We start from the raw sequence: 10,741 nt of genomic DNA on the forward strand, positions 1-10,741 counted from the left end.
GACTAAATTCTCTAAAACACGTCCACACAAAGTAGGTCAGCATTCCCTCCAGAGTCTGATGTTTAAGATCCAGCCTTAGCAGATGCTCTAATGAGATTTATGACCGTCTATCCTTAACATGACATAAGCACCTCTCCCATCTGCCCTACGCGGCTCTGCTGTGTGAAGTTTACTGCCTCATACCTCAACCTCAGTGTTAATAAAGAGGGCGTAACCCATCCTTCAGTGTCCAGATCCATCACATCAGCACACCTCCCTGCTTCCACTGTCTCAGCAGTGCTGTCAACTCACTAACTCTCTTTGTAATCTGTATTGTGCCTTTGCTGCCTAATTGTTCAATGAGATTAAACACAGAGTTGACTTGGGTCCAATATCTATTTTTGTGACAGTAGCCACTGGCGAATAAGAGCATCTGGAACAATGCACACTTTTAAATGTTTAATAAAATAATGCAAATTTTCCTATGGAGCTTGAAATGTCATTTGTAAAAAAAAAAGATGTTGTGAAAATACGATCATTTATCTTCTTTCATAGGCTATTAATAACTAACAGTGTGGGGAAATAGCCTGCGTCAATTACAAAGGCAATTTTTCTCATATCTCATATTTTTCTCATGGTTATTTAATGTAAGAAACTATCCAGACGCGTGTAAGTTCAAGATCTAAAAAGTGATGCTTTCTCTAGTTATATATTCAATATTAGAGCTGTCAAATGATTAATTGCGATTAATCACATCCAGAATAAAAGCTTGTGTTAACATAATACATGTCCATGTACAATGCTTATTTATTTTGTATTTATAAACATATACTGTACATATGCATATATATAGGAAATATTTTGACGTTTAGAATTATCTTGCATATGAATGAGTTTTGTTCCAAAACGAATAAACTTCAAAAATCATGTTTTCATTATGTTGTCATGTTTTTATGGTGTTTTAGAGAGTTGTTATTATTTAGTAATTATGCCTTTAATCAAAACAAACCAACTGCAGTTTGAGTGATATTAATTGGAATGCACAATAAAAAAACTGGATTTTAAAACTGAATGATCTCCTTTTGGAACCAAACTCTTCATATATGCATGTATGTATATACGTTTATAAATACCAAAAGAATCTGCACAATGCACAGACATATTTTATTCTGGATGTGCTTAATCGTGATACCCCTATTTTTATATACATCCAATTCATTCAGTCAGCAATTGTAAGACCATGATTCTTAGCATTTAATTTGATCCATGCATCAAACAGTTCTTAAAAAGTTACTGTACACTGTAGAGTAGCTCAAAGTTAATATGTACTTGCATTTGGCACTTAGCCAATGTTAATTTTAGACCCTGAACACAAACTTTTAATTCCCTTAGGGGTCACAAAACATGGTTGATCCATCTCTACCAAATGTTGCTTTAAATGCTTCTTGTGCCAGTAATTCATGCAGCCCACACAACTCAAAGCCCTGGTACTGATCCAATATATTGAAACTTGCACTATAGTGGATTGTATTATGTCACTCACCCCTGCAGTGACACACGTACTGCTCTGAACTAAAATGAAGACATCGTCAAACAGTAAGTTCAGTTATCTACAGGAACTAGAAAGTGATCCGGCTCAACATTCTGCCTTTGAGTTCTGCTACCAAGATTGGAGCTGACTGCTGTCTATATGTTTTTAACAATGCAGGATTCAAGAAATGTTTGTAATTGTTGCAAGTATGAAACGTTGAAAAAAGAAACAATGCAATTAGACTCAAAACTGACCTTTGGTTTTCTGTTCAGCAGCCTGCAAAGAAAGAACAGTATGAAACTGAGAGGTGAACATACAAAAGCATTTTGACAATGAACATTTCTCCGTGCTGTTTATTGACCGTAAAAAGATACAGTATCTTTTATGCTTAACGGAACATTTCAGTCTCACAGTTGCGGTAACAGGGCTGTTAAGATCTCAGAGGCTTATGACAGACATGGTGAGGTGTTTGTTAAGCAGCTTTTATAAGGACACAAGCACAAGATTTGAAGTGAAAGCTTGTGGGTCAAGGAAAAGAAACGCTCACCTTTTTCTGAGCAGCTTCCTTCTTTTTCTTTTCTTCTTGCTTTTTCTTTTTCTTTTCTTCCATCAAATGGTTCTCCTCTTCTGTATCCTTTTTTTAGTCTCAAGGCTGTAAAAGAACAGAGTCTGTCAGTATTATTGACCCCTGTGTAGATCAAACACAGGCAAAAAGCAGGGTAAAATCCAAAGCACATGTACAATTTTCATCTTAAGGGGATCTTTTAGAGATCAACCATCACATGTCACAATCTATAAAACATGTAATTGCTTGAAGATCACTTGAAGAAAAGCCACAATATAACCAATAGGTTCGAATAATTAAGTAAAGTGTGCTGATATTACATTTAGAACTTGTTGTTTCATATCACTGCAGAAATGTCATTGGTCAACCACGATTTAATAATGGCTTATTCACATCCATAAAGTACCGTACTTGATTGACATTAAAGGGACAGTTCACCCCAAAATAACAATTCTGTCTTCATTTACTGACCCTTGAGTTGTTCCAAATGTTTATACATTTCTTAGTTTTGATGAACGTGGTTATACCAGTTCTTGGCCACCATTGACTACCATAGTAGGAAAATGTAAAATAGTAGTTAAAAGTGCCCAAGAACAGATTTCTTTTCCTAAATTCTATAAAATATCTTCTTTTGTGTTCAGCAGAAACTTACAAAGCAATTTTTCCTACTATAATAGTTAGGGGTGTGACGAGACAACTATTCCAACGAGACAAGATTTTTAAACTTTTTTAAAGAAATCCTCAAGGATACAATATATAGTTATATTCACCTTAAAACACAAAATGCTAATAATGCAGTCAAAATCAACTTGAACTTTATGAAACAATTTAATTATATTATGCTTTAATAAACAATATGTAAATACTGCAAAATGTTTTTTCACAAACTCAACTGACAGGCAGTAATTTCACAAAACATATGCTTTGTTTTTTTAACAGGCGAAGCTATTAGTAAAGACCTGTGGCTGTTTTCTCTACATGCTTTTGTTTAGTGCTCGACTACTCGTGTTAGCAGAAGTGACGATCATATCGCACTGTCAATCCTTCTTCCTCCACTGACTGAACCCTTATAGCCTTCAGAGAAACAGTTAAAGCTACATAAACACATCATGTACATTGCACATAAGTAAGAGACAGATGATCTGTTTTCGAAGAGGTTTGCCTGTGAATGTATTTAAAATAACTATGTGAACTTGCAATTGCTGTAATGTAGTTGTAGTACAGTCAGCTCAGTTGCTGCTCAGCCGTGCTCTGCACACTCCCAAAGTGCTACTGGCAGCCCAAACTGCCGTAAGAACTTGTAGCTACCGATGCGAACGTTGAAACCCGTCCATAGCGATTGTTTACTTAAACGATTGGTGGAAAAGTAGCGCTGCGGGATGGAAAATCACCTTGTCGAACGGGCGGGCCGGTCACCGTTCACACATATATTGTGCAGTTATTATATAATACAGCGATGATATGCTTCCTACAGTCTATTTAAGTATATCTAGGGTTGGGAATCGAAAATCAATTCCAATTTGGAATCGGCATCGAAAGGCTAGGAATCAGATCAGAAACAAAAGGAATAGGAATCGGATACTTGAGATTATGATAGAATTCCTCTTATCAATTTCTTTGTGCACATTTACAGAAAAGTACAACACGGGTTGCATGATTTGCTGAATCCTCAATAAAAGCCCTTATGAAAATGTACTATATTTTTATTATAGTAAGCATAGTTTAACTATTGTATTTGCATTAAAAAAGCTCACGAATCACAAATTAACCATAGTGTTATTATAGTTACAACAGTTTAACCATGATGTAGTTCGACTATGGTACGTACAAATTGTAATAAATCAGAAAAAAAACATGGTTCTATTTGTATATATACACAAAACAGTGTTCATAAATATATATCTTTTTGGCAAACAAGTCAATTAGCAGCCTAAATGACCAAACAGGTTGATGTCTAAATGATTTCTTCAACTGTGGAATCGAAACTGAAAATCGATAAGAATTGAAATTGATAAGCAGAATTGGAATTGATAAAATTCATACGATTCCAATCCCGTAGTATAACATCAAAATACAACATAAGTATAATTTACAATCTTTAAAATCAAATGTGCATATATATTTTTGAATCATTTGGCTAAGTGCACATATGTAAAAAATAAAAAGGTAAAATGTTAGTTAATTTCAACATTTACTAAAACATCATTAAAATCAAATATCTATTAACATTTCTTAATGCAGAAGCAGTGGAAAAACTGTCTCGCTAACAGCTAATATAAAATGATTAATTAATGCTGTCAAAATATATTGTCCATTGTCATTTAATAATATCCATTACATCAACGTCAATGAACGAAACCCAACTGCATACTGTTTCTCAATAAAAGCTAAAAATAACTTCTACTTCTCTTCTACCTCGATTTCAGATGAAGCGACAGATTTAGCTAGTATTTAGCGCAGTTTAACACTAAATAGAAATTACGTCGGTTTACCACAGATACAAAGAATGGGCCACAAAAGCCCTGCAATTCTCATATGTTGAGAAAAATGTCTAACAAGCCTAAAATAGATGAATTTATCGCAACAGTTCTTCATTACATAATACAGGCCGATCTGTCTGAAACCAAAATAAACCAGAATTCAATCACTGAGTTTAAAGTAGGCTTGGAAAAAGAAATTAAAACACTGTTTTAGTTTAAAATGCCATCATTGAACATAACTGCATAAAAGGTGGTCTGAATTTTTAGGTTTGCATGTTAACAATGAAAACATTGACGTCAACTTTTGTTAATTCCTTGCCACCTTTTTTCAATTAAATGGCTAAGTGGGTTGAGATAAACAAAGACATCACAAACCACAAGCATCTATATTAGTGGTTAAATCATCAGAAATCTCACTATACCACATTTTATCAATCATTATGTGAAGTGTACGATAACCCAACCAAATCTACAATATAGTGCAAATGTAAAATCCTGAAATGTTATTTTGATTCCCCCAGACTAGATTCTCACAAACATTACAGACCCAGTCCAAATTCATAGAAGATCGTCACATTACCTTTGACAAACAGGGGAACAATGATGTACGTTAGAGGCACAACCCACAACATAACCGCTTTCATTGTGGGTTTAATCTTTATTTATATGCGATGCGGTTCGTGAACAGCCAGTGTGACGTTCAATAGGAAATAGAGGTAGGAGGGGAAGGGGGGACAAAACTGAGCAAGTCGAAGAGACATTGGAGATGCAGTGGAAGGAGGTGGGAGGGGGGGCTAGACGCTCTCTGGGCACAGAGCCAAAAAATGTCAGCGCTGCAAGACAAACAAGAGCGCTGCGAGCCCTCGGGAACCCGCTGGCTAGCAACAGCAGCCCACAGAGGAAGAAATCTGCAGCCCCTCCATCCGACACAATCAAGCATTAGGAACCCATAACTTCCGAACCATTTGAGACGGCCAGACCTGACATGTCAGTAAACCCCTGAATAAAACAAAAATCTCCTCTAGACAACCCGCCACACTCAACAGCAAACGCAGACGAAACACAATGTGGAAGAAAGCCTTTAAAGTCTGACTTTGTTTCCGCAGGCGAATTTGCGCTGCATGGTGAAACTGAGGCGTGAAATCCTGTTTTCAGAATTCCAGACCACATGCACAGGTACCTTTCTAATTCAGCTGATGGAAACTTTTTGCCAGCGTGAATGACAACGAAAAAGAGGGAAAGGTGATTTTTCATATGTTCGGCTACTGGCCTAAAAATAGCTTACAAAGTCACTAATGAAAGCACTTTCGCAAGCTCTGCTGACAATTTATTGCCCTAATAGATCACACAAATGCCTTCTATAAAGACCCCGGTCATTATACTCAAATCACGCAGGTCTTTCGGCGATTGGATATTTGTCTCAATAAAATGCAAAACATCCAACAGTTCAGCAGACTAATGGACTTAGTATAAAAGGAAACTCATGTAACGGGGGCCAAATTGAGACTGATCCGTTCTGAGGTTATTAGTGATGCATCAAGGGGGAAAAAGCGTCAGCTTGAACTTTAGCGGAATTACAAACCCTGCTAACCACACTTGGCTTTCCTTTCTTCAAGTCTTTAAAGTGGTTTAGGATGGACGTGCAAAACAACAATCCATTCTCAACATAGGACTGCAGAATGTCTCATACTATATGCCCACAATCTACATCCAACAACGCAACTTTTGGGAATCAGATACTGCCATTGAACAGTACTGTCCTAAAGAGTCCATTTTCTGTTTCTATGTGATATTAAATGTATAATGTTAATACACAGTAATAGGTTTAGGACAGTGGTTCTCAAACGTTTGCAATGTTAGCCCCCCTTTGTGTAGAGTGCATTGCTTTGCGGCCCCCCAAATAAACACTTACAATCTTAAATTTAGAATTTTAATTCAACCACAAACATATAGTTATACAAGTTACAATACGAGTTATACAATGATGGAACAAACAATTGTTTTCGTTGGGTGTCTTATTTTTCTGATGTTTGATGAGATCAAATCTATGATAAATTCCATCTTGGGGCTCCTAGTTTGAGAACCACTGGTTTAGGGGACAGGAGAGTTGAAGAACTATTCCCTGTTACAGTTACTACAGAGCTGCTACTTTGCATGCAACCAAGCAGGTTAAATGTGGCAATCTACGAATAAATCATGCCTTTTTTTTTAAAGGTTAATGAATTCTGAGTTTTGCCACGGTGTGTGTGTCATCGCAGTATGGGAATCTTGCTCTTACAAGACCTAGATTTCAAGCAATCAGAAAAATGTACAACTTATGCCAAAAACGCATCTTGAGGGTTTAAAATCTCCTCCTCAAAATTCTAAAGAAGAGGAATGCAGAGTACAAAGAAATACATACAGAAGCTCAAGATCAAACCATTACAGCTTTCCATGAGTACATCACGTCTAAAGACCTCAACCCTGGGTGCAAGCTAATGCAAGCCATTACCGAAAAGATCTATTATGATATTATCCATCATGACGAAGCATGGAGATGAGGGTCAGTAGGACACGGATCCTGTAGCAATCTTTAGAGATCAACATTAATCTAACTTGAGAAGTCACAATTGTTGGTAAGTTTCTTGTGTCCAACCAAATAAAATGATGCTGCTATTGATGATCCATGGGACTGATTCAATATCAGAGCAACATCATTGACAGTGAACTGTGGTCTGCACAAAACAATACGCAAAAAAAAAATCTTTTCCTTGGCTGCTTAAGGAAATTGATGTGGGAACAGTTCCAAAGGATGACTGGTTACATGTAGACAACTACAAGCTACTGTTTACAATCATGTCTTTGAAGAATACTTAAAACATAGAAACTTGTGATATTGTGGTTTCGAATTTGTAAAATCATACTAAATTAATTTGGGGAAGTCTGGCAATCTAATTCATGTTTATATTACTACATTGTATAAAACATATCATAGTATATTATAAAATAACCATCATAATGATCATGCTCAAAATTCCGCAATTACACTACAGCTACTTTAATACTCAACAATGAAGTTTTAACAGGGAAGACACACGCACCAGAATCAGTCCAATCCAATAACCAAAAGCTATAACAACCAAATATAAAGCCACGTGGTTCAAATCCCCAGCCAGAGATAATGCTGCTAAGGATTCATAGGAAGAGGGCAATGTGACCTAAGCTTTATGGTAATCTGAGCATTAAGTGGCCTCTTTTTTGTCCAACCTTTTTTCACTGGTTGAGAACACACGGCCCTTTCAAAGGTCTGCCTCTGACAGGGGCCCCTGACCCAGAGAGGGAAACAAAAATCTCCCGGCACCACATGAACAGTTATGTGGAGAAGGTGTTTGACATTGATGCTGTCCTAAGAAGCATGTTATGCTGCAGCTGCACATCAGAACAGCTTGAAATACACTTTCGTCAAAACACAGTTAGAAGTATTATTATAGTTTTTTATATATTATATATTTGATATTTGCCTGAAAGCTAAAAAAGCATTTAAACAACGAGAGACAATCTAAAGGCTTCTCACACTGTTGAAGGACATCCATACTAAGGCAATACTTTATTCATATACTAAACTTAAGTGACGATAGCTGCAGAAACTGTGGTGTTCTAGGAGAAACTTGGAGATTTCCAATCTTAGTGAACATTAAAAAGCAATAGATACACTCAGCTGACTCCCAATAAAATGAACTAAAAGCTTGAGGCAACAACTCTGACGTGACAATGAGGTTTCTCTTAAGTCCAATTCATTTCTGATGTGGCATTGACCAGCACAGGAATGAAGCTTAAGCTCGATATCATGACAGAAAGGCCGATCAATGTCAACCACCCAGAAACACACTAAGTAACGTAATGTCTAAAACACACCCGAGTAGAAAATATTTCAGCTTTTTACGAGCGCAAAGGATGTGAAGAACATATCGGGGCTCTTTGGAAATACACCGCATTCACACAATACATCTTTCGAGAGCCAATTCTTCAATTGAAACCGGGAAATCCCTACAGATGACTGCACTGTTCATACAGCCAGTTGTTATAAACATCTAAGCCACCCATATCAGTCTAAAACATAAGAAAGAAAAGAAAGTTGTCTTGCATCAGTTTGGAAAAGGGGGCAATGTTAGCGTCGGTGGGGAGGGGGTAAACATTTGCACACACAAGCTATTTCTAGCCATCAAAACAGAAAACGTGCGATTAAAAAACACAGGAGCATTCTGTCAAAAAGCCTCTGTATATTACGAACACACCACGATCAATTCAAGCGATTTTTAATCAGAATGTGTCACCGACTGACAGAGTCAACATAACAAAACGATCACACTAAAACAATAATGTGCACAAAAATAATCACACCACGCCCATTTAAATATTTTAAGCGTTTAAAAGTGTCTCATCTTACCTTTATTATACACACGGCTGCTGTTCAAATCCGATGCATGAGCTGCATGGTGAAGGAGGATGTTGTCGATACCCGCACTGACAAGAGATCAGATATATTTTCAGTCGCAGTCGGACACTCGCTGTTGCAGGGAGCTGCAATGGCGAGGCTGACTTTCCAGTTGAGGAATTCACCTCTCAATATGCAAGACAGCGAAACTTATCCAGAGGGCAAATCTAAAGATGCCGGTGCAAACGGCGAAAAACGACGATTTTGCTCATCGGCTAGAAAGCTTAACGTTGAACGGTTGTAACATTTCGGCGGTTTTCAGGAGCAGCTACACACGCGCGCACTCAAACAGACGCACGCACACGGGCAGTTTGAGCTTAACTGAATGACGTTTTCGCATCGATAAAGTCACGTATACAGTATAAAGTGCGTAAAGGGATTTTTTTCATGCCTTTAGTTAGCTAATACGCATTGTAAACGAGTCCACGAAAGCAAATGTCCCGAGAGTGTGGGAATTCCAATACATCCATTTAAAATTATACTGCACTGACGTGAAGCGCTCACTGGGTTTTCGTTCGCGGCGCTCCAGCAGCCATTTTGTTGTAACTGACAACAGCGGCTCAAGTCTCTGAGTAAAACCGGAAGTGCCCCCGTACCCCAGCGGCACGTCACGTGACATCAACTAACAAACAATCCAGCCCCTCTGTTAAAATATCGCTCCACCTTTATCGTTGTCATGACAACGAGGATCCAAGAATTACCTCCCTCCCCCATCAACGCGCACACATGCTATGATTCTGTGTCCTAGTTTGATAAAGCCTTAGGTCAGCGGTACTTTACCTCATATACATTTAAAACAGTGTCGTTTTAAAGGGTCTTGCATTCCTTTAGAAGGGTGTGCATCTATTTTACCTCAATTTGTCGTATTCGTTAACACATCCTTCTGCCAGCAGAGGGCAAGATTTCAACAAACCACAAGAATTAATCTGGAAATCATCTCTTGATTACATGACACCTTGTAGTTGAAAATTAAAACCCATATACACGTACAATCACTAAATCCAATTGGTTATTTCTCATTGACAGATAATTTAAAAAAAATAACAAAAATACAATGATAACCATACAGATATTAATAATATAAACAGACATGTGTCTCCTTTCTGGTATATGCAGAGTTTAAAAAAAAATACAGATGCATTACACTAAAATAGAAATAAAGCACACACTCTCCAAACTTTAATTGTAATTGTAATTGTTAAACATAAATACTGCCATTTAAAATGGTTTCATCTCAATTTCTATCTTTTCCACTAAATCCAAATATATGTAATTTACTTCAAAACTCAAATCCATAGACCTTTACACTTTGGGGCATCACATGACTTTCCAAACACCCGCTCTGTGATCACTCTGTGTGATACTGCAATGTAATAAAGATGATCTGTGCATGCAAGTATGGTCAGGGAGCAAAACCAGGGGGAAATTGAAATTTTAACTGTGCTCCCCACTCATTGCCGTCCTGCTCCTGCTTACAGCTTTATCCCAGCATGGAATGAAGAAGACAAATACGATCAGAGAGCTGGCCAAACGTTTCGCCGAGCAATGAGCCAAAACCAGATCTCACCAAAGACTCGTCTCTCTCGCTTTCATTAACATTCATGGCCAATGACAGCCAGACCACTTCTGTTGGCCAGATGAATACGAGGGGATGGCTGAGTCGCTTTGGGTAGTTAAAAGACTAGGGCTCGCCGATAAAGACGTGCTGACAG

General features: G+C 37.6%; 1 protein-coding gene across 3 annotated transcripts in view; it reads right to left on the minus strand.

The window, feature by feature from the left end:
- The window catches only part of tnrc6c1 (trinucleotide repeat containing adaptor 6C1), a 48,015-nt gene extending 38,073 nt beyond the window's left edge, over nucleotides 1-9,942 (minus strand). For all 3 annotated transcript variants that reach the window (XM_056751814.1, XM_056751813.1, XM_056751812.1), the window contains exons 1-3: nucleotides 8,982-9,942; nucleotides 2,058-2,162; nucleotides 1,765-1,786 (exon numbers count right to left, since the gene is read on the minus strand). In XM_056751814.1, coding sequence (XP_056607792.1) covers nucleotides 1,765-1,786; nucleotides 2,058-2,120 — 85 coding nt within the window. In that variant the 5' untranslated portion in view covers nucleotides 2,121-2,162; nucleotides 8,982-9,942. The remainder of the gene's footprint in view (nucleotides 1-1,764; nucleotides 1,787-2,057; nucleotides 2,163-8,981) is intronic.
- Between the last annotated feature and the right edge of the window lie 799 nt (nucleotides 9,943-10,741).

Source organism: Triplophysa dalaica, chromosome 7, assembly GCF_015846415.1.
Source record: "Triplophysa dalaica isolate WHDGS20190420 chromosome 7, ASM1584641v1, whole genome shotgun sequence".
Taxonomy (NCBI): Eukaryota; Metazoa; Chordata; class Actinopteri; order Cypriniformes; family Nemacheilidae; genus Triplophysa; species Triplophysa dalaica.